At 46.0% G+C, this 24,470-nt stretch overlaps 2 protein-coding genes across 2 annotated transcripts in view; both read left to right on the plus strand.

Annotated features, from left to right (window-relative positions):
- Positions 1 to 1,665: 1,665 nt before the first annotated feature.
- e2f4 (E2F transcription factor 4) lies at positions 1,666 to 19,964 on the plus strand. The gene is made up of 11 exons (XM_015368485.2): positions 1,666 to 1,788; positions 2,225 to 2,692; positions 8,528 to 8,637; positions 8,989 to 9,150; positions 10,205 to 10,248; positions 10,537 to 10,601; positions 10,777 to 11,083; positions 11,832 to 12,011; positions 15,805 to 15,852; positions 15,936 to 15,980; positions 16,351 to 19,964. Exons 2-11 carry the CDS (start codon positions 2,573 to 2,575, stop codon positions 16,464 to 16,466), a joined length of 1,197 nt encoding a protein of 398 aa, XP_015223971.1. The 5' UTR covers positions 1,666 to 1,788; positions 2,225 to 2,572; the 3' UTR covers positions 16,467 to 19,964.
- Positions 19,965 to 21,340: 1,376 nt separating this feature from the next.
- Positions 21,341 to 24,470, plus strand: part of elmo3 (engulfment and cell motility 3) — a 33,217-nt gene continuing 30,087 nt past the window's right edge. Inside the window, exon 1 of the mRNA XM_006641390.3 lies at positions 21,341 to 22,222. The gene's annotated coding sequence lies outside the window, so the exon portion shown is untranslated. The remainder of the gene's footprint in view (positions 22,223 to 24,470) is intronic.

Here is a 24,470-nt window from a genome sequence, read left to right on the forward strand (position 1 = left end):
GGGGGAGGGAAAGGGGAGCTGGGATTGTTAACAAGGACGGGATAATCCAGCTCCTTAGCCGTGAGATCCAGGCAGGGCCTTCCTTTCCCTTGGGAAATTGTATTTCCTTTGTTTCTGATGATCATGGAATTGGGAGGATCTGATCAGGTGGTGTTTAGGAATGACTGTAAAACTGTGGAATGTTGACTGAACAGTCAAACTGTCTGTATCACATAATAATACAGCAACTAGTAGCGTTCTGATAACGAATGTATCACGTGACATGGGAGCTGGTTACGTCCTTTACTGCTGCTTGGAGAGTGGGGTGGCAGGGCGGCTGTGTCACCTTCTGCTTTGATAGGTGGGGCTCCGGGTTTCAGGGTATTTTCAAAAGTTGAGGGTTCGGACTCTCCAGATCAGGAAGAGGGTATCGTTCGGCAGGACATGATTTCCTGTCTCCACGCTGCGTGAAATATGTGATTTGAGTCCTGCAATGTGGATAATAAATATATGCATAATGCTGTCACGTGACATATTAGAATAATACTAATGACTTATAAGCTGTTATGTCCTGGCTCTTGCATAACTGAAAATGACTCATAGTGACTCATTACTGGCATGGGGTTGAACACTGTGACTGTAACGGAGTTTGAGAAAACTAATGCATTCTCGTGGTAGTGTGAAATCGAATCTTAACGTATCTTATGGGACACTTCCTTCATCATAAGAATATTTTTATTGTCCCAGATAGGAAATATGCTTTGCAGGCAGGTAAAAGACATAACACAACACACAATACGTTTAGCAGAACATAAACGCATTAGCAAACAAGGGACAAACATGTAGGATGAGAAAGACAAAAAAATAAATGTACGTGCAATGTAAAATATACAATCAATTGTGCAGACTTTTGAAGAGGCCCAGTCTGTACCCGGCCGTGGTTGATACTTCGTGGTGAAATGGTTGCAAAAACAATTGCAGGGGATAATACAGTGCATGTGGTAGCTCAGCCAGCAAGGGCATCTAGCTCCTGACCAGGTCCCGGGTTCCATCCCAGGAAGGGTCAAGAGATGGAGCTTGCTCCAATTCCTTCCAGACAGCTCCCAGGTCCACTCAGCCTGCTTTCCAAGTGAGTACCGGGGGTTAATCCTTCTGGGGGTAACAGGCTGGCTGGAGCGTGATGCTGACCACATCACCTCCACCTCCAGTGTCGGATGGTTGAGAAGAATGGTGACCCTTGCCCCCCCATTCCCCCATGGGCCTTTATCGGCTGAAAAGGGACCTACCTACTATGGTGCATGGACTGTACACATCTCGGTAAACATTAACTCTTTACAAAACGAAAAAGCAGAGTAAATGCGAACAGAGTAAAAGAAAAAATGAAGCTTTATGTAAAAAAAACAACAACCTAAAGCTACCAAAATTCAAACGCACAGGTCTTGATTTCACTAGATTGCTGTATTGCACACAATACAGGAAAATGCTGATGTTCAGTAGTGACATCCTCCAACTCTGAGTATCTAGTTACTACTTCCTGTCCTATTCCAAGGTTTATCAGTAATACACACTGGAAAACGCAATTTTCGACCAGGGTCATGGCCATATAGTCACAACCGAGTAGGAATGGAGCGATAAAAGGCTTTGAACAAGTAATTTGACGACACTCCCTATCGGCCAGTCCCAATCCATTGGCTCAGCGGAGCGAGGTGAACGCAGCTTGCGACCCTGTCAAAGACCGACTTCTGACGGAACAGGAAGTTTGATTTAAAGAGCACAATGCCGGATTTTTGTTGGAAGGCTGCTTTGGAGGTGGGATTTTTTAAATTAATATGATAAAGTATAAATAAGCTCTTTTATTCGCGCTGCGCAGCGGCTCCCAGCTTCAGTAACTGCTGGTGAGCAAATTGTTGCGAGATGTATCAGTCCTGCGTGGGTGTAGGATCACAGGAGTCCCCTTCGCGGCGAGTGACAATGATCAGACATTCACATAGGGAATAAAGTCATGCCTCTCAACACGAAACTGATGGATTTACTGCTTTCTGTAAATGCATTAGGGTTCTTAATGAGAGCGACAGAGACAGCACCGCCGGCCATGTGCTCAGAATTGTATTTAAATATTTGACTGTAGACTTTCCGAAATATGAAATCGATCGTGTTATCGTACTTATTTCGTGGCTATTCTAATTATTGTGGATCGAAATGAACTATGTCCTCGGATTTCTCTCTTTTGTTTTTTAATGTTTAGAAACTGCCCTTTGCAGACGGCCCCTGCCGTTCAAATCGATCCCAGCATGCCCCGCGCCGCTAACGGCTCCATACCATAGACCTCATTGCCGGGTGGCCGCAGGCCGAGAGGGGTTCGGGCAACAGGGAGCCGAGCCGGATCGGATCGGACCGGACATTCCAGAGCGGGACACCGAGCCCAACTCCGGGATCGCGGTGCGACACGGGCGGCGGCGGGGACGGTCCGAGGAGGTGGAGAGCGAATTGCGTGGTGGTTGTGGTGGTGGCTGCGGCGATCGGGCGGCGGGGGGGGGCTGGACCAGAACCGAGCTGAACCCTTCTGGATCTAATCCGAACTGACCCGGGCGCCATGGCCGAGCCAGTACAGCCCCAGACCCCGAGCCGACACGAGAAGAGCCTGGGCTTGCTCACGACCAAGTTCGTTACTTTGTTGCAGGAGGCCAAGGATGGAGTTCTGGATCTGAAAGTTGTAAGTGTGCGCCGCTGCTCGCTCATGAATTACAAACATCTCCGCTTTACCGCCGCTCTTGGGTGCTCTCTGGTCTCGCCGGAGCAACACCTGTGGCATGCCCCGCGTGTACGAGGCCACGCGTGGGCGGGCGAACCAAGCCCCGAGAAAAGGAGGCATTTAAACGGGGGACGTGGAGGGGCTGTCCGTGGGGGACCGGAGGGGAGGTTGTGGCTGATCGCAGTGAAACAGTACTCGGGGTCTGTTTCTGTACGTCCGAATAATTCAGGACCTTAGACGAGCTTTTCTGTCACCGAGAAGCACCGCGGCGACTTTGACAAAGATTCCCTCGTGGTGATGCAGCAAAAACAAACCCAGGATTTTTTTTGGGGGGGTCGGGGTATGTTTCTGTGTTGTGGGAAGACGTGAAGTCGTCCGCCTGATTGATTAGTGATCGTATCATTTGCCCCTTTATAGAAAGAAACACCTCTGAAACCATAATTAGAAATACCCCCTTTTCATTGCAATAGATACATTTTTTTAAAAAAAAAATGGTTGTTGCACCGATAGCCACGCAAGTCTGTGAACTGCGTGGGGATTTCCACAAGATACAGGTTTCGTTTTCAAGGCTGTCCGAGAATGAATACTCTGTTTCAGGTTAGAAAGCGTTTTTATTCCCCCTTCTCTCATTTTGTGGGGTGTTCTTACTGACACCGGGCGCAGAAGATCCCCGAAGTCATGTTTAACCGCGACAGCCTACCGGGAGCTTTCTTATTTGAGTGTGGCCAGCAGAGGGTTATGTAATTATTACAGTTTCACGTTTCAGTGCATCATGATCTGCACGTTTGTGTTTCTTTCTCTATTCCACTGTTCAACGAAGAAATAGCTTAATGTATCCTGCAGTTCCAGAGCTCTTTGAATCGGAAACAAATACTCACTGAAACGGGGCATAGCCGAAAGTCCTCGCTGCATTTTGAAAATTGTGCCGATTTGATGGGCTGATTGATCATTGCTGTCAATATCAGCTTGATCGAATCATTTGCGTTTACTTTAGATTTGCCCCCTTTTTTTTCATTTTGGTCCCTTTCAGGCTCTTTCAGTGAGGAGACACGATGGCACATTTAAAGCAGTGTGCCAGAGAGCTCCTTCTGTTACTCCTCCTGACCTTCTCAGCCATGGGTCTCTTGACTGTTACAGTTGAGTAATGATTAACTATTTGCTCAACTGCGCAGTGGCTGCCCGCTTGTAAGAGATTTCCTTTCTGACAGTGTTGCTGTGCAGTGATGCAGCTGTTTTTTCAGATGTGTGAGCTGTGCAGCAGGATGATAAGGTGCCCTGAAGTCAGTTTTGCACTTGGTTCGATTAAGAATGGTGCTTAAAATGCAAGTGCAAACGAAACCTTTCCTGTCCACTCGCATGCATTGCACCTGGGTTCATATTTATGGGAAGAACTGGTTTGCACGGATGTGCATTCAGTGTCTGATTTTCCTTTCGGCTGCGTTGTGCGTTTCATTCTGCAGTTTGTGCAGCACAGAAGCGACGGAGGGTTTTGTGGCCTCAGTTGTTGTGTGAACTGCCTTTATGTAATTTGTCGTGTGGCTTTGAAAGATCACAACTTTGCACGAAGTCAGGTTGACGTAGGAGGCTTTGTGTCGTCCTGGGAATGAGAATATTAAAACCGGACACATTTTGGAGGCATAAAATGGCATAGTGGTTCGGGTTATGAAGTCAGTCTGAGATAAAAAGGCTATAAGATGCTCTATATGCATTGCAAAGCTCAGTCAGCGTCCAGGTAAAGGAATGATCATGGTTGTATGGTTTGTGTTAAAAGACACTGCATGCCTATTGCAGTGACACTGGAATGCAGTGACCCCCAGCAGTGTGTTTGTCTGTGGAAGTATGCTCCCTGTGTGTGTGAACTCTTGAGCAAGTGGTCATTATTGGAGTTGATGGTGTGTTGTAAACTGCATTACTTGTGGGCCAGGGACTGATTTTATCTGGACTGTTTGTTTTTTTTGGGGACTGGACATGTCTCTTTTTTAGAACCTTGTGGTTAATTCCTCTTCACCGCTTTCCACTTAGTCTGCCGAGGGAAGTAGGTCCAATTTTGTGTACGCTTATTTGCCTGTTAATCGTTTTCCTTGTATCTTTATTTTGACACGTGAGCTACCTTCTGGTTCATTTCTGCTAGCTCCGGGCATGCAAAATGACACTCCAACCTTGGGCGTGAAGCGTCAGAGACGGCAGAGTCACAGGGTACCTGGGCCGCATTCGAACCATTTGGGTTTCAGGAGTGTTTTTCAGAGGTTAAAGTTCTTGGTCTTTCTGTGGGGTTATTTAAGCATATGAGAATGAACTTCTTTGGACCCATGGCCTAGTTATTGTGTATTGCTTTGACAGCTGGACTGCTTTGCATACAGCAAATAATGCCAGTGTTTTCTGCCTGTCAAAGGTGTTGAGTGAATGCAGTCAAGTTGTAAAATGTTACAGAGCACCATGTGTCTCTCTCTCGCAGATTTATCCAAATAAAATACTGGTTTGGCCCCAACCCCAACGGGTCTTCATGGGCTCCAGATATTCTCAACCAGCCACGTCGGTGGGTTATAGTCACAGCTTCAATCTTCTGAGTCTAGTCATTCCTGGACAAGAAAACGAACAGGTTGTGGACAGAAAATGGGAACACAAGGGTTAATGAGGGGCAGCAAATATAGTGAAGGCAAGGGTTCCAACACAGGTGTGGCTCGTGTTAATGAAGCAGATAACATCCCAGCATGGTTAGACTCGGGTATGAAAATGCTGGACAGGCCTGTCTGCCTGCAGTTATGGCTAGCAATAATAAGAGTGCCTTTGAAAGGAGGAGGGCCTGTTTGGCAGGAGCTTAGTTGACCTCGACAGCTCAATTTTCTGATGTTTAACAAGCTACGCCGCCTAACGATGTCAACGTGGGACTGCAAGAGAAAGACGTCACCAGCAAAGGACAAAGGTCGCAGGAAGCCGTCACTCCAGGTTCGCGCTTTCGTTTGAAGTTTTCAACTTGCCGATTTCAACCTGGGGAGCGAGCAGTTTGATCCAGGACGGGTCTGAAAAAACGCGCCAAAACCTGGAGAGCAGCCAGTTGAATCCAAAACTCCGCAGAACAGGAGACCACAGTAGGGTTGCCGGGCACGAGCCTCGCATCACACCTGGAGCGCAGGCAGTGGGCTACTGAGCAGTGGAGAAATGTGGTCCAGTATGGCCGGATGAATTGCCTTTTCCTTGACTTCCTTTTCAGCAAATGGAGAACACGTGCCATCTATGGGGTAGAGCTACAGCCCTGAGTGCTTGGTTCCAGCAGTGAATGGTTCTCGTGGTTCCAGGATGTTGTGGGGAGCGTTTTCCAGGCATGGTCTGCGTGCTCTCATCCCCTTAGACCGCACGGTCAGTGCTGATCGCTGCTGTGGCGGATCGGAGTGGTCGTGTGCACCCCGTGTTGCGGTATTTCTGAGGGGTGTCTTCCACGGTGACAATGCCCCTGTCCCCAGAGCATGCGTGGCTGCCCGTTGGCTCGATGAGCAGGACACGGATGTCACCCGTGTGTCACGGCCTCCTCAGTCACCAGCTCCGAACCCAGTTGAGCTTTCATGAGAAGTCCTGGAACGATCATTGAGATGGCATTTCCCATCTCCGCAAGCCAGGAGCGAGTGGATTAACTGTCTTGTTGAAGAATGGTTCCTGCAGAATTCCTGCTGTTGATGGTGGTATGCTATAAGCCCCTGTGCATGCAGGCAGTACTGGTGATCCAACACCCTTTTCGGTGACTTGACACTTGTTTCCATTATTTTGTCCACTCCTGTATATAACTGCCTTGTAGAAGACTAATGGATGTGCACTCCTTTCGTTCCTAAATGTGTTACTGCTCTATAGCCCGTTGAGCTTTACAAACATTTTATTGTTTACAAAGGTGATTTTTTCACCTCACCTTTTCAGACATGGAATGCATTGTAGTGCTGCAGTGATCTGCATACTGTGCAATGTATAATGTGTGCCCCTCTTGTGGAGTTTTGGTGCAATAGCATCTTGGCCCTGGTTCCAGCTCAGGTTAGAGGAGAGAGGACCAGCCTGTAGATAGGGTGCAGTGGCTTTCAGTGTTTTGTTCACTGAAAAATACATCAAAGGCTGTCCAAAATACTTACCAAATACGAAAAAGCTAAATAATCACAAACATGCATTGCCTTTTCAGTGACTAGAGCTGGTTGGTTTAATCACCTCATTTTATTTTGTTCCCCTTGTACTGGCTTTCCAAAATCCTCGTTAGCTATAAAGAAAAAATAAATCCATCCTGAATTGTATGGTGGTCTCTCCTCACTGAACCCGCTCCTCTCCCCCTCTGGTTGTGGTCTTTCATTTGTTTCTCATCTTCTCTGTTTTTTTTTTAATGGGTCAAACCCCAATCCCAGCATCGAATGAGAAACCCAGACGGATTTAATTAACATCCCTCGTGGACCCGAGACACGGGGCACTGAATCCTGCAGATTTGTTCAGTTGTTTCTGGCTTGAGAACCTCGTTATCATTTGCACATACAGATTCAGTGGGCATGAGGTGTGCGCCACAGATTTCCAGACCGTGCAGATCAGATCAGTGGCCTGAGTTTGCGGTTACAGGACCTCCCAGCACTTGTGTACATCTACCTTTACAGGAAAAGCTGTCTGCGACCTCTGTCTTGTTCTGCATCGTCTTATTGGTCTTCTGGTAGATGTGCATTGTCTGGAGTAAGTTCTGCTGTCTGTGTGATGTGAAAAGTTCTTGTGGACCTGGAGCTGGAAAAAAGCACAGTGCAGTTATTCTGCCAGATTGCAGTTTTTGGGATTAAAATTCTGTACAGTACACTGTAATATTGTAGTAGTGTGATTGTGTCATTACAGCCCTGAAATATGAAACAATAAGTGTGAACATACCGTTTAAAGGTTCGGCTTGTATACACTTGGCTTATGCCAGGTTGTATGGACTGTAACCCTTATGCAAATCGGGGTCGCGTCTGTGTTTGGTGAAAATAACGTAGCTTCCTGGGACTCCAAGTATACTGAGATCTCCAGTCTCATTTGCTGCAGCTGATTGGAAGCGTTTTTATAGGCTTGTACCCTCCCACCCCTCAGTTATTCTGATCACTGCTCAGCATGAAGATCCCAATCATGTACGTTTCGCAGAGCTGCATGGTGGCTGAAGAGCACCGAATCCTTCCAGCTTTTGTTGTTTCCCGGTCGTGCAGTTTCGGTTAGCCACAGAAAAAAAATCACCGCTTCAGGGACTTGGGCAGGACGCCCGGTGTGCGGCTGTGTTGCTTTGGTCTTCTTCCCGGACTGCTCAGTACTCCCTTCACCCAAGTTATTTTACGACGGGCTCCTCCTTTTGCATCGCACAAAGTTTCTGCCGCGCTCTGCTTGTTTCATGTAGCCTTTTGCCCCCTGTGTACATCAGCCGTTACTCTCTTCTGCACTTCTTTGTGCCTTGTGCATTTCTGCCCCGGCTCTCGCCGCTTACTGGGGTACCCCCCACCCTGGCTGCCGTTGACGGGAGAGGTGGGGGCGCCCCCACTCTAGCTGCTGGTGTCGGGAGAGGCTGGGGTCTTAGTATGTAAAGGATGATTCTCTGCACATGGAACATTGTTAGTAAATGTGATAAATGTACTCACCTCTGCTGAGTCAGCCATAATTGTAGAACACATTGCTTTACAGATATCTGTTTATAATGTTCCTTGAGTCATTTTTCATTTCCATATTAAACGTCTCTGTGTTGTCCTGAGATCTTGCATTGCTGTGCCCATCTGAAGTGTTGCAGGGCGCTATATCCTGAATGCCGTGCTGATGTTTCCCCCGCAGGCAGCTGACACCCTTGCGGTCCGGCAGAAGCGGCGCATCTATGACATCACGAACGTGCTGGAAGGGATCGGGCTGATCGAGAAGAAATCGAAGAACAGCATCCAGTGGAAGTGAGTTCGGGGCCCCGCCCCCACTGCTCTCCGGAAGGTGTCTTTTCTGTGAGGGTGGGCTCAGTCGGGTCCCTGTACCCAGAGCTGGGGACCCCTTTTGGCACTGCCCCCGCGGGTCGTGCCGAAATCCGGTTTCCGCCTCTCCGGCGGACGAAACGGAGAGCGGCCGTATGGGGCAGTTGGGGCGAGTGGAAACTGCAAAGGTTGCGGTATCAATTCGGGGAGGGTCTCTCCCTTTGAGCCGCGCCTTGTCGGCGGCTTCGGAGGGCCCGGGGTTGAAGCGCGCTCCTGTCTGCTTGACCGCTGACCGCGGGCCCCCTCCCGGCTCTGTGCTGTGTGTGTCCTCCGCAGGGGGGTGGGGCCGGGCTGCAACACGCGGGAGATCGCCGACAAGCTCATCGACCTGAAGGCCGAGCTGGAGGAGCTGGACCGGCGCGAGCACGAACTGGACCAGCAGAAGGTGTGGGTGCAGCAGAGCATCAAGAACGTCACCGACGACACCCAGAACAGCAGATATCCTTTCCATGCTGGGGGTGGGGTGGGGAGGGGGGGGGGCTCCCTGGAAAAACAGCACCCAGTTTCTGTGCGGAAGACCCCTCGATGACCGCTTTGCGATGAAGCTGTTAACCCGCGCGGCTGGCCGGAGTTGCGATCAGAGCTGTCGAATTACAGCGCTTCCTCAGCTCCTGCCCCTCCCACCTCCGATGCTCTGAGGTTCTGAATAAAACCTGGAGCTGGATCACTCCCAGGAGGACCACAGTGGGGCGGAGGAACCCGATTTCCCAGCTCCTACCTTCCCACTGTGGGTGTTCTCCGAGTGAATCCATTCCGCACGGTCCACTTGTGTCCTTCACAGTGCGTGGGGTGGGCTCGGCACACTCCTGAAAGTTTCTAAGCCAATCCTTAGCGACGGAATTCAGTCGAGTCACGAGGTTTTCAAAGTCTGGATTTACAGTTTGTCAATTATCCAGCACTTCAGGGAGAAGGCGTCATCTAACACTGGGTGTCATCAAAGTTTTATAGTAGCTTTTTTTTGTAATTTGTCTGTGGGTGCTGTGTGTGTTTTTTTTGTATTTTGAATTTGTTTACTGAATGAAAGTGTTATAAAGCACCAAGAACTTAAAAACACTCAAATGGGCTGTTTTAAGGATAGTATTGCAGAAACAGTGTGGTACCGTCCAGTCACCTTGTTTACAATGCGTAATACAGTACATTATCTGTTAATTAGACAGAATACCCTTTGTAATTACTGCATGATCTACTTTCGGGTTCTGCCTGTGACCGCCCATCACTGGACAATCCAATTGGAAGGTGGATTATGAGTCGCTGAACAATCGATGATCTGCTGTATGTAGTTTCCCCTGTGCAGGCCCTCCATATGTGACAGGAGTTTTGTCATAAATTAAACCAATAAAATCATTAAAGGAGGACTGTAAAACCAGCAGCAGCCTGTGCCAGGGATATCTTGTCCTGGTTTTCTCACTGAGCAGCAGTAGGCTGTCCACACTTGAACCCGAGGGTAAATACTGCAGGTCTGCCCATCGCTTGGTCCTTAACAGATGGAAACATTAGCTTATGTTACCCATGAAGACATCTGCAGCTGCTTCAAAGGTAACTAATGTAATTTGTGTGAGTGTGGGCAGGGGAGGGTTAGAGACATGGCCTATGTTTTATATGATACACATGACCTGGGATTGTGTGTGTGTACAGGGGAGTCTGGGTGTGTGCAGATGCTAAGGTTTTGAGTTACAGCTAAAGATTTGCTGGAGCCTTTTTTTAATAAGCTGGGAGGGTAGCGCATGTCAGCGAGTCTTGGTTTTGCTGTTTGTTTCAGCAGGATGCTTGCCTGCCACTGCCATTTTTCTTCCAGGCTAATACTCCGAATTGTTTTTGTTTCAGGCGATACCCTCTTAGCTATTCGAGCCCCGTCTGGCACGCAGTTAGAGGTCCCAATTCCAGAGGCGGTAGGTACCCCTCGTGTTGTTCCCTGTGCTACACTACCTGGCATTGCTGTTTTTTTTCTTCGTGCGGAGGTATTTTAAAACAGGTTTTTGGACGGGATTAGAGCCTGTTAGAATGGTGATGCACGGTCTCGGGGGTCTGTCCCTCGCTCATGTCAGCTGCTGTTCTGTCCCGCAGGTCATGAACGGGCAGAAGAAATACCAGATTCATCTGAAGAGCACGTCGGGGCCTATCGAGGTGCTCCTGGTCAACAAAGATACTGCCAGCTCACCGCCCGTGGTGCTGCCTGTTCCTCCCCCCGACGACCTGTTCCAGAGCCTGCCCACGCCCAGCACTCCCACCACCCCCAAACGGACGCCTCTGGCCTCCCAGCCCAGCACTCCCCAACCTGCGCCATCTGCACCCACACCTGCCAGCCAAAGCACCCTGCCCAGCCCGGCTTCTGCTTGCCAGCCAGCCAGCGCCAGCAGGGTGCCCATCACCGGTAGGCACTGTTGGCCTTTTCTACACCTTGGAAGTCTTAGTGCAGGCTAGCATGACAGCCTGATGCAGTCTGGGTAACACTGAGTAGGCAGGGAAACACTAGCCCAGACAGGCTTGCTGCTGTTGGTGAAGCATCATAGTTAGCTGTTTCAACAGATTTAGTGGGTGCCTGGTTTATATTTGTAACCCGATGGAGAAGGTGAGACTCAGGAGCTCCATGCATGCCTTTACCAGGACAGATGTATTTGCAAGACCACAAGCGGTTTGTTTTCTGAAAGCTGCAGCCCCCACTGGGTCAGATTGTAGGCCCCGACAGTGCAGATCCTAGAAGGCATCATTCTAAACCAGTGGTTCCCAGTCCTAGTCCTGGTGCCCCACACACCTGCTGGGTTTCGTTCCATCCCACCCCAGCTAGATGATTGAACCCTTAATTGATCAGAGGAGCTGCTTCATTGGAATATTTGCATTTTGTTTCTAGTCACAAGTTTGGAATTGTTGTTTCACTTACAAAATACGACAATCTCCAACATGTTGAAGAGCTGGGAAGAGTTCAAATTAATCTTATTATTAAGTCAAGGAAGGGTTTGATTGTATCACTGAGGGCTCGGCTGGAACACAAGCCAGCAGGTGTGATGGTCACCAAGACCAGGATTGGGAACCACTGAACTAAGTAAATGTTCTTCACTGAGCATTGGTGTGCATGAGAAAACCATGAATCTCACCCCCTTTCCACTCTCTACCCGTGTTAGACGCCTCCAGTAACACCCCCGGTGAACTTGACCTTGCCCAGCCCACCGCAGAGACACCAGCCAATCAGACGCCGTCTTTGGACACTCAAGCTCTTCAGTCCTCGGCCTCATTGGACAGCAGTTCTACCCTTCCGGCCTCCTCCACAGTCTTCGAACCTATCAAATCAGATCCTTCAGAATGTAAGTAGCCTGTCGGATCTCTGGCTTAAATATTCTGTTTGGAAGCAGTGGCTCATGAAGATGTTTTGAGGAGAGAAGGTGCACTCTGAACGATTTTAGAAATGTAGAGTCTCAGGGTAATTATACTAATGTATGTTTATTACATGTGGTCACATGGAAAAAATTGTCTTCCAGTTCAAGATAGAAGACTTTTCTTTGAGACTGGTACCGTTCATTACAGTGGAAGCCTGCTGTTCAGTCTCCAGAAAGATCCTTTGCTGTAAGCCTGTATTAACAGAGGAGGCTGGAGGAGATTGTACAGAGACCTGTCACAGCTGCAGTGTGTGGCGGCGTTAGTGTAACTGGCTGGTTTGTGCATCTGTTTGTAGCCAGGTGTCAAATCAGATAATTATTGAGGTGAAGCTGCAAAGTAGTTGATCCTCAGTCTGGGTTCTGTGAGAGCACTTTAGAGTCTTAAGGAGATGTTAGAAAGCCCGCCATTATTGCATTTTTGACCACAGTAGAAAGAAGGGTGTTTGTATTTGGTTTTCCCGTGAAGTTTGTGGTTTCTTCTAAGGAACTGCTTATCTCACCTAGTACTAAAAATGACATTGATCAACAGTTTTGCATTGAGCTCCGATCTCTTGTTATCTGTGGTGCTCCGAGAGCGCAGAGCTGTCTGAATTGGAGTGTATACTGATGTACAAAAGGAGCACGGCACTTGGATTTGGATGAGTGGATTTAATCAAACAGTTTCCGAACGGAGTCGCAGAAAATGTCAAGAAAACAGTGCTAAATAATACATTTTCATGATGAAAACACTGGAAGGATCCCCCCCCTGCGTATTAACCCCATCCTGACACACAGACTGGGGGACAGCATGCTGGAGGACGTGCTGCTATCTGGAAAACCGGATTCTCTCACGAGCAATCTCTCTGAGATCCGATCACCACAAGTACTTACCAGTCCGACTAAAGCCAAACCAGGTCGCTAGCCTTAAGACACGTTCAGGCCAGAAGTGAGCGGCACTTTGAGGTGCCTATCTGTGTTTCCTTTGGTTGCTGCTGGGGCTGTGGTATTTCCCCTCCTGAGTCATTTCTTACACTTCAGTTACGAAGCGCGCCTTCCTGCAGAGGTACCGAAACGTGCCGGAGGTCGTCTTTCACACAGATCGCTCTCAGGATGACAGTACGGCGAAGGCGGGGCCCGCGGGCCGTCACTCGCCCTCTTCATCAGGGCGGCTGGGGTGGCGGGGGCGACAGCGCGCCTGCAAGCCGCGGTGCGGTACCGCTGCTGCCCCACGCCTTTCATCCCCTGAAGCGGTTCACGTGACCGTGAGACTGGGCCCCCCGGGACAGGTGGCGCCGACGGCCATATTCCCGCCCCTCCCTGCGGCGGAGATGGGGTGAGATAGGGTGAGCGCCCCAGCTGGCATCTGCAGCGCTAGGCGCTGTAACGGTTACCGTGCCTGCTCCCCAGAGGAGACGCGTTCTGGGCATGGAGACCTGGGACAGGAAGACATGGTTTCCTGCGGGACCTAGGCAGCTGCGTCTGTATCTATAGGGGCAAGGAATGGGGCCAGTTTTACAGTACTTTTATAGTATGGTTCCCCGCCACAAGGGGGAAGTGAAAGTACAGTAACCATATTTCATGCTGCCTTGCGCATTTGAATGGTACTCTCCAGTGCGATCGACGGAATAGGCGATTTTCAAAATATTTGAGGTCGATTTGTTTCAAAGATTTGACTTCCTGTGCGTCTCTTGGCATCCAACCAGCAAGCCCCGGATTCCAGTTTGCTCCTCTGGGAGGAAAACAAAAGGGTCTGCAGGAAAATGTTGAGTAGAAAGGGAAGGTCGTGTTACCAAATGTAATTGTATTCATTTGATTATTTTTTTGGGAAGAATCACAAAAGTGCAAAATGGAAGGTGCAGTCCGGAGCTGGTGATAACAACCGCAGCTCCCAGAGTGTCCCTCCCTCACGCGTCTGTGTGGACTCGGTACTCTTTTGTTGATGGACAGGTGGAGAGCGCATGTCTTTGTTCCAGCCTGTAGGAGGTAGAAAGAGATTAATGGGGGGGAGTGAGATGGCTGACCTGCTGGATTCGAGACTCATTGCTCTGTCACGACACAGTGAAACAAGAACCAGAGGGCACTAGTGGAATGTATGTGGAAGTGCATTTAAAACAGACCAGGAGACACTTCTTTCTCCGAGGGAGAAACTGCCCAGCCATGTTGCTGAAGCCGATACCCTGTTTTTATTTTCAAGAAAAGGCCGGATGAGATCCTTGGATCAGTTACCTACTGACAACCTAACAGGCTGGACGGGCAGAATGACTCCTCTCCTTTGTAACAGACTTTTCTGTTCTTTTTGCATGGCGACGGCTTGGTCTCCGTACAGTCTGGAAATGTAACCAAGGTCTGACAAAAAGAAATGATCGTTTAAAAAAATGTGTCTGAATAAAAACACAAAGTAGCTGACGATGCAAGTAGTGGCTTTTAATGAGGCCTCGTTAAAAGCTGAGCGCTCAGGTCTCATTTGGTCTTAGAGACCAGAGGAATCGCACAGGTGGTGGTGAGAGCAGTGGGGCTGTTCGTGACCTTAGATCTGGCTTGCTGTTTGATACAGTAAGGTTGCATGCTTAAAAGTTAACACCTCGTGTGCTGAATCTGGTAATAATTGCTATTTCACTGCAAGGCTGTAATTTTGGGGATAATAGTTTCTTGGCATGACTTGGAAAACCGAAGTAAAATAGGTTATAGATTTTTGCGGTTTGAGAGTAGCATCGTTTCTGAGAAAGCGTTGGCAGGTACTCGTTTAATACAAGCCACTTTGGTGACAATCTGGCTACAGGGCTAATACCCTATATTCACTTTTTACTGTCCTTCACATACAGATATATCCAGGGCTAACCAATCCTGGTGCCGGAGAGCCTCTGAATTTGCAGGTTTTCATTCCAGTTGAGCTCTAAAACATCATAAATAAGCTCCTTTTATATCAATTTTGGCGACTTCCGCTTGCAGTTTAGGTGCTGCAAAATGAAAAAGACCTAGAAAGCCTGCAGACGAAGACTGAACTGGATTTCACCCCCTGGTTAGACACTCACTAATCATGGTGGTTGAAAACGCACGGACTCAAGAGCGCTCTCTCCTAGGAGAGGTACTCCTCTGCCATCTGCTGGATAACCTCAACTACAATATCTCAACCCGTTGTGGATTTTTCTATCCTTTACCATTCGCTTTTCTAAATAGGGTTAATAACAGTTCTTTACATTTATACAGCGCTTTTCTGGACAGTCCACTCAAACCACTTTACAGATAATGGGGACTCCCCTCCACCACCACCAGTGTGTAGCCCCACCTGGATAATGGCAGCCAAAGTGCACCAGTACACTCACCACACACTAGCTACCAGTGGGGAGGAGAACAGAGTGATGAAGCCAGATCATAGATGGAGATTATTAGGAGGCCATGACTGCTAAAGGCCAATGGGAAATTTGGCCAGGACATCAGGGTAACTCTTTTTGAGAAACACCCTGGGATTTTTAATGACCATGGAGGGTCAGGACCTTGGTTTTATCTCATCTGAAGGATGGCGCCTTTTTTACAGTCTAGTGTCCCCGTCAGTATACTGAGGCATTAGGATCCACACAGACTGCAGGGTGAGCGCCCCCTACTGGTCCCACTAAGACCTCTTCCAGAAAAACCTTAGCTTTTCCAGGAGATCTCCCATCCAGATACTGGATGGAATATTGTAGTTAAAGAGGAATATGCAGTAGGCCAGTATATATTAATGTATATGTTTTCTTTCTTTCAGTGCTGGACTTCCCCAAAGATCTTTCAGAAATGTTTGACCCTACTAAAGGTATGTATTAAATGTTTATTGTAATTTTAAATAGTTTTTTTCATGTAATCTTCTTAATGAAACATAACTTTTTTTTTCCACAGAATGTATGAGTGCAGACCTGCTGGAGGAGCTCATGACTTCAGAAGGTAGGTTTTCTACCAATTGCTCTGCAGTATAGAAAAACCTCAGAATCTGTTACCTGTTGTCAATAAACAAATGTGATCTAATGTCTTGCGATGTTCCTGCTCATTCCTTATGGAGAGCTTGAAAAGAGTCACACCATTGTGTTAATATTCCTCTTGCGGATACTGTCATCCAAAGTCGGGGTTATTTCGGTTTGACAGACTCCAAAGCTTTGAGCATAAACCTGGAAGTGGCAGGTCTTGGGATAGCAGGTCAGAAGTAATTAAACTGGATTGGAGCTCGAATATCCTGCCATCTTGGGCTTTTACACATCTGCTGAAACCCATTCCCCTGTCTCTGGCCTTCTTGTGATCGGTCTCTTCTCTCTTCCAGTCTTCTCTCCCCTGCTACGGCTGTCTCCTCCCCCTGGTGACCACGACTACGTCTACAACCTGGACGAAAGCGAAGGCCTCTGTGACCTTTTTGATGTCCCTATACTTAACCTTTGACCCCTGAACTTTGCCATTGGGCGCTTGTGAATAGGAACTTGACATAAAGCAAAACTAATATTTTTACCCTTTTTTGAGACAAGATAAATGAATATTCTATTTTTGGAGCTTTTTTTTTTGTTATAAGCTGTTTGGATGGATGAACGTTTTTTCCCCAAAACTTTTTAAATTTCCTGGACACAGACAAGCTGGTTTAATCTGAACAATAAGACTAGTAATTGGTGTTATTACTGGGTGTAATGGCACTAAACAAATGAGCGTTCTCCTCTTGGCCCGGTAGCTTTAAATTAAAACAAAACTTACATTGGAGTACAAAGTTAACTTGACGAATTTGTTCTAGGTTTTGAACATATCTACAAAATATTGGCAAAAGACACTAAAACACTCTGCCCATTGCCTTGAGTTCAAAGAAGCTCTTCTTTCTCTGGTGAAGAATGAAGTTACAGGTAGAAGCAGGAAGAAGACAGTGATGGAGGAGGGCACAGGAAGTCGAGAACAGTACTGCTTTGAGGACGCTTTTTTCCCCCCAGGAGGTGGCGCTATAAGCCTGTCTCCTAGCTGTCAGAAAGGATTTCAGTGGAGCTGCTGGATTCTCACTGTGAAGAGCACTGCAGCCTGCACCATCCCGATGCTTCGCCTGTCTCAAGAGCAGCGTCAGCACAGCAAAGAGCGCTGCCTGGCAGCTCAGACTGTGTGGAAACGTGTTAGTCTGCAGCCCCCTGCCCCCATCTTTCACCCCCGTTTCTGTAAACGTGTGTGGAAGGTGCATTTCAGTTTGCCAGTGTAAATGAAGGCTTATCACAGTTGCAGTACAATTAATATCAGGTCTTTTGAAGGTACACATAACATTTTAAAGCTGTGTCAGCTTGGGCTATTTTTAGGTCGCAGCTGATTAAGAATTGCTTAGAAAGGGCAGTACTATAATATAATGTAATGTTTAAACAATAAAGAGCGTGTAAAACAATATAAAGAAAACCCTGCGTTGAAGATCTGAAAAGGGAAGGGCTCAGGTGTCACTAAATTCAAGGCTTCTCTAACGCACCACGCCTGTTTGTGTAGGTCCCTCCTGATCCACCTCCTGTCCTTTTGACTGCAAAATGATTTTATTCACTGCTTTTTACTGCCACTTTTTACAGCTGACAGTTGAACTGTGCGTGTGTAGGTACAAACCACGGAAATCTGCCCACTTTCTGTGGAGAACAGTACGATGCTGTAGATTGTTTGAAACCATGTGAAATGCGATCTACCACCCACCTCGAAAATAAAAAAGAAATCACTGCAGCAACTGTTGGAAAACATTTCAAACTGTTTTGTTTCATTTCCACCTCAATTTCCCTTCTTAGAATTACAAACCCGTAATAGATAAATGAGTAAATGAAATTGATTTTGCCCATTACAGTTTAAGTGCATCTGGCATCAATTTCCATTTAACCATGTGAATGGTTAATTTGTGAATCAAAGCATTTTGCATTGAAACAGTGGGGTATGGTACAGGTACAAATTTATCTGTGACTCAATGGTGTGACGTGCCTGGTGTGGATATCGGGGCTTGCGATACAGAGCTGCCTGTGATCACTGTGTATATCCGAAAGTTACTGAGCTTTCGGGATCTCCTATTGTAAAATGACTCCAAAATCCTAAAGCCATCTCTCCTCATTTACTATGAGATTTGTGAAGATAACATGTTGTGCTATTGTATAGCTGTTTGATTGTATTGTATAGTGGCTGCAGTTCAACGGTGCATGTGAATTGAGAAATAGAACCATTTTTCACTTCAAGGTACTTCAGTGCCTTCTCACTTGTAAACACGGACAGAAATACTCTTCCTGGTTAATCATATAAATGTAGTATCAGATAGGAAAATGGAATCTTGTGCTTCTGGTGCGTAATGCAGAATACAGAAAGAAACACTACTGATTTAATCATTGTGTAGCCCTTAGATCCCCAAGATGTACGATTTTCAAATGACCTCTTTAAGAAAGATAGGTAAATGCAAAACCTAAATTCTATTGCTTATTTCAAGTTTCTTACTCAATTGGACTTGTGACTTTTTTACAGCCAGGATGGACATAGCCGACATTTATAATTTACTATCTTTCAGCCCTTCCACTGTAGTCCCTTGAGATACATCTGAATAAGCTCTTCCTCTTTGTTGAAAGTCCGTGGTGTGTATGTACAGATTAATTCAATCTGCTGAATTGTTGAATTTACCCCACATTATAGAAGCACTTCGGTGATTATTTCCAATTAACTTTCTGCTTGCTGTATTTTAGGAGGTGTAGCTGTGTCTCTCTCTCTAACATGTTATTCCAACCTTTTGTTGTAAAATTGGCCGTTCAGTCTTAGGCGGCTTTCTGCCAATTCTTTTTGTCCTAATTGTGAAATGTGTCACGATATGTAGCAGGAGAGGTGCAAAACTGTGCATCTAAATTGGTTTCACAGCCCCCTTATAAATGTCCAAATCTTACCTTAAGTATTTTTACGTGGAAAGGAGACTTATTTGACTGATGTCCCTGTTAAACAGGATTAAATGTTTGCTTTTATGTTGCAGTGGAGTGAATTCCATTTTACCATGCTGGGCAAAACAGCTGATCTGCATCAGTCTATAACGATCCATTCGGGCATGGAAGAGAATCTGAACTGTAACAGCTATTGCAAGCATTTGATCTGAAGCATAATGTCACCTGTAGAGCAAGTTCAGTGTGCTGATCGTGTGGCTATAGACAGATTGTGCCACAGCATGCACACATGAACCAGTCTCCTCCCTTTGGGTCTAGGTCCGTACTCCCTCTTATACATTTCAGGTCAAATTGCTCATATTGACTTTGTTCTGTTGATTCAGGTGACAGCTTCTGAGAGTTTGCAGGAGACTGAATGTTTGTGTTTGATGGTGCCAATATAGTGGCGTAGGTTACACAAGGGAAATCTCTTTGGGTTCAGCTTATGCTGTGGACTTTGTTTGCAAAGTGGGGGGAAGGAAAGTCCTGCAAAGCAGTTTGCTCAACTCCAGCGTGGGTTGGCGAGTTAATGACCGAGTGTTAAAACCCAAAATTTGAAAAAGCAACGCGCCTGGGAAAACCTTAATGATTGGTCAAGGCATGTTCTGTGCCGGGAAAGGGGCACATTCATTTCTAGATTTTTAACAAGAGAGGAATTTTGTGTGTGTGTGCCCTTACACATTTCCAGTGTCAGTGTGAGGCTGAAAGGGTACACTTTGCTTATAGCAGGAAATACCTTATATGTTTACAGGGACAGATTGGGGAAAAAAAATATGAGTTTGTGATCGAATTCATCCATCTCAAAGAGCACATCGCTGAGTCTGACCCCTGAAGTGTGTTGCCATTTTACAGAGAAACTTGCCTTCCTGTTTGTTGTGCTTGAAATTGGAAACAAAGCATTAATCAAAAACCACTCATCTGGACCCTCAGTCTCTTCTGACTTCATAAGGCTTTTTGTAGCTAAACCAGGCCTACTGATTAAACGTAATAATTCATATCATATGTTTCTTAAGCCTTGTTCTTTCTTAAGTCTCATTTTCTGCTATGAAACCTCAAATTTACTTTACAGCATGGCCAGAGGCAAAGTATTCATTGATCAAAAGACAGCTGTGCCAAAGTCTGGAGTTGTTTTTGTTCTTTCCAGTATTCCCTCAAATTCAAAAAGCTCTTCTGTCGCAAACTACTTTTCTTAGTCTTCTCGCTGAACTGCTTCTCATTAAAGTAAACTGTACCTCCATATGTACAGTACACAGTAAAAATGTGTTTTACAAATTACTCAGAGTTGACTTTCATGGTTTTAAGGAAGCACAAGACTCATTTGGAAAACGAAACGTTGATTATTGGTGACTGTGGAGGAGGGTCATCAGTGGTCTTGCAGTGAATTTTTCCCAAGATGTGGTATAACTGCCATTTTTTTAAGCTTTGGCCAGTCTCTTTTTGCTTGTTTTTGTGTCATTGGTTTCTAATATATTGTATATACTGCCTACTGTTTTTGGCTAAGTTCTGAATGGGTTTATCAGTTTTAAATTCATAGGTTTGTTTTATACATCTCTGCAAGCGTGTGTGTGTGTCCATGTGCATTTGAGTCTTTGTCTTTAACAAAATATCCGTTCTTTGAAAGTCCTGTTTCTTTTACAGCATCTAACTGCCTCTCGGGGGCAGTTAGTCTGTCAGCTGCCCAATTTAAACATTAGTTTGATTATTTGTGTAAAATACTCCTGTGTAACTGCTTGTTAATTGCTTTACCTGTAACACTTTTACATGTGTGTATGTGTCTTTGTACATTGTCCTTCACTCAGTGTGCTTTTTAAAACACTTACTGTAGATGAGTTCACAGGTTTTTGATGTATTTGCGGCTTTTAAAGGAAGCACTGTTCTGTTTATAAACAGTAAGCATTTATTTTTATATGTGTGGAATATGCATCAAAATCATTTTTATATGAAAATCTTCAGAGGTATCAACCGAGTCATCTCAATATAGCACTTTACAAAAGGAAACCGATGTTGGCAGCACCTCCACCACTGGGGGGGTAGAGTCATTCCACTGAAGCCTTCAATCTCCAGGGAATTCTTTCTATTTTTTTAAACATTCAGGTTTTTAGAAGCTAAAGTATGTAAAGGAATTTGTAACAAACTGGTTCGCTGTGCCTAGTTATTCCCATTCTATGAAAATTGAATAAATTTTACAAAAACAAAAGGATGTGTGTGTTATCTGTTTACCAACAGTTTGTTACAGTGATCTCCTATTGGTCTTTCCACTGGTACATCCCTAGGGGTGTATACACTATTGCTGACTTTAGTTAAAGCATTGGGTGTGGGAGACCATGCCTTAGTGTGAGACTTCGTGGGCTGCTGTAGCTTACTCCCGAGGACCTTAACTGTTAATTTTCCCTCATTGGAACCGACTGTGCTTCTCAAGACGCCTTGCAATGAGTCCTTGAAACCGAATCTGTTTAATGAGGTAGACGACAATGGGAGTTCATACAATGACATTTAGAAAGGCGCGGTCAGGGAATTATTTCAGGACCTGCAGTCGAGGAACAAGTGAAATCTCGGCTATACCGTAGTACATTTAAAACGGAAGACAGGAGCCCCTGTTACACTCGCTCCTATATTTTTCCAAGTCCAATTCCTAACTTCAGTTGTAAGCAGTCCGACTGGATTTTGTTGGTGGGGATTTTATAACTTTAAGATCAGCAACGCGGCAATACGAGAGTTCAGTAAGACCGAGGTCATGTAAAAAAAAGGGACGAATAACCTTCGTTTTCCCTTTTTTGAAGCAAGGAAACAAAAATATGGTAATGTGTTACTGCAAAAGAAGGTAAACTTTTAATGTTATTTTATTTGAAAACAAATCGGGACTTTCAAGCAGAACTTAAAGCAATTAAAAAAATGTTTAAAGCTTCCCGAAAACAAAACTGGAGGAGGGACTTAAAAGAAGTGAATTTTGAATTTTCTAAAAAGCGTGGAAGTGGGGGAAAATACTACTTGACCACCCGTTCACATCACGCTCCAATCCCTAGTGGAAAATATCAGGATTCCATGCGACTGGAAAACACTCCCCTACAGGGGCGGAGAGCGCACTAGTTACGCGTTTTCAACCCGGAACTGTGAAAGAGTGATCAATTACTGTACCTTGGAGTTAGCAGAGTTCTGCACTCCCGAAAGTTCCTCTGAGTGTGGGCTGGAGCGGACCAGGAGCGATCTGGGCTCGCCATTCCGCGGATATCCGAGGGCAGTAAGATCCTTTTGATCCAGGTAAGGGGGGGAAAGGGACATAATCGGGAAGGGAGCGCGCTGCGCCACAAATGGGGGGGTTTCTTTTTTTTTTTCAGCTGGCCAACTTTTTTGAGCCTCCGTGTTTTCGCGTGTGTGCATGTGTGCCAGAAAGTAATGGCCTGGGGGGATGGATCTCATTCCAGAGGCCAAATAACCTGTTTTTCCTCGTTCCTACTGTATCTGATTTCCAGTTGTTTTCTAACTAGAGGTAGCGGTGCGGCTCTCCAGGAACGTGCCCGAGTCAAGACGTTGTAAGACTGTGGCTGTGGAGCTCTGGGAACGCGACTCTGCCTTTGAAAGGATTTCAGAATAGTTTCAGTTTTTGATTACCTTCGTGGTGTTTGTAATTTACTGTATGTTGTTTGTTTAGCGAGTAAAGGGCACTGGAAATATCTGTATGTTCTTAACGGAGAGAAATCAGAGATTACTCAATATCGTTTTTCGTTTCTCTCTTACCCATTTTTTTGTCAAACAAGATAAATTCAGCAGTAATTTTTAGTTACTTCGCTTGCTGCAAGAACCACTTTACCGCACACCTTGAGCGCAGATCAAAACCCGTCTTTTAGCTCTCCAGAAAAGTAGTACTAAGTGTTGCATTTTTTTTCATATGGCTTACTGACTCTAACCCTGCACCCTGCAAGACGAATCGATGGGTTTGGGCCAATTAAATCAGGTTTAAGTACTAACCTCGAATGGGGTATGCCATTACGTTAATTGCCTTTTCGTTAAAGGCAAGAATATTTGTCGCAGGGCAAAAATCAAGTCGCATTTAATAGGTTAGCCGGATTTTAGTTTAGAAGGTTGACAAAATCTGTTTTTATTGAACGTTGATCACTCCGTAATCAGGGCAGCCTGTTATTAAATTGATTGAAGTGGGATTAACGATTTCCTTCCAAGTGGTCCGTTGTTTCTTGTGGTTTACGGTTTGCGGGAAATGTGACACGGAGGCACTTCGAGTCTGTGTACAGAAAAAAAAACACGAAAGTTCACACGGTTCTGCAGAGCTGCAGCCCGGCCGCATCTATAGCTTCGAGAGGGCAGGAGGTGGGCCATGCGGGGGGGCTGTCAGGGGTCAGAGGGCAACAGAGACCTACGAATTCTCCTTTCGGACTGCAGCCTTTAATCAGCCACAAGTCCATGTTACAAAAAATACATCCCACTCCCCTGGTTGTGCATATTAGAGCCCTCAAAGGATTAGCAAAGATTTTCTCAGACCATAATTAACCACAAGTCCATAAGAGTTTATCACAGTTGCAGAGATCTAGGGATCATTGTCAAGGGTTAAATTAGTCAGCTATGGTGGACCTTCAGCACACACAGGGATTTAGGCTTATTCTGGAAATTTGGATACTGAACGTAGCAGTGGTGTTTTGCACCGTTAAAAAAATATGGTGTATAGATCATGGTGTTGTCCTCAGTGAAACCTTTTTCTGGTTTTCTTTTGGTGAGCATCCGAGCATCTTTGTTGTTGTTTAAAGCACCAGGCTTTCGTCGTGTGGTAGTTAGGAGTGTTGCTATCATGTAGTACTTTTCCCTGTGGGGAAACTGAATGCTAGCACAGGAGAGCCTGGTCAGTGATTCATTTGGGCCAGCTGCAAAAGCAGGTGACTGTGGTCACAGATGGTTTTGGGTGCTCACAAGTGGCCAGCTTTCTCTTGGAATTAAAATCCACCAAACAACCCTTCTCTTGTTTGTAACCTTTCAGGTGTTCCTATATTCAGTTAAGGGCTTGGGCAAGGGCACAACTAGGAGGCTTTTGGTGAAAGGGTCTTAATGCTACATTAGGCTAAGTGTTGAACCTCATTCAGTAAAGACTGCTCGTCTAATTGTAAAATATGTACTGTATCGAGTATTGTGCAAGGAAACGCTGTATTAAGGTGCACGGGCTGGTCTTTTAAGGAAATGAGCTCATCCTGGAGGACAGAGTGACTGAACTAGCATGTAACATCTTTTAGGCTTTGTGTTTCTGTGATTATAAATTAGGGGTGAAGAGAATCGCCTTTCTCTCAGTTCATATTTTATGTTTCCTCTTTGGCCTACATCCCTTTGGGCTCACAGATTTCCAAACAAGGTATTTTCATGTGAGAGGAATGGAAAAAACACTTAACTGTTTAGGGACATTTCTGTGCACAGGTCATATGGCCTAGCTTGTGGTTCTAAATCTTTACTGACTGTTTTATTAGCCAGTCTGTTTGCAGCTTTAGCTGCTGTTAGGTACTGAAACTGC

This window comes from Lepisosteus oculatus, chromosome 20 (genome assembly GCF_040954835.1).
Source record: "Lepisosteus oculatus isolate fLepOcu1 chromosome 20, fLepOcu1.hap2, whole genome shotgun sequence".
NCBI lineage: Eukaryota > Metazoa > Chordata > Actinopteri > Semionotiformes > Lepisosteidae > Lepisosteus > Lepisosteus oculatus.

Coding starts and splice junctions, on each gene's coding strand:
- e2f4 (XM_015368485.2), top strand. CDS start 2,573: ATGGCCGAGCCAGTACAGCCCCAGACCCCGAGCCGACACGAGAAGAGC. Junction 12,012..15,804: donor CAAATCAGATCCTTCAGAAT/GTAAGTAGCCTG, acceptor TCTTTCTTTCAG/TGCTGGACTTCCCCAAAGAT. Junction 15,853..15,935: donor AATGTTTGACCCTACTAAAG/GTATGTATTAAA, acceptor TTTTTTCCACAG/AATGTATGAGTGCAGACCTG.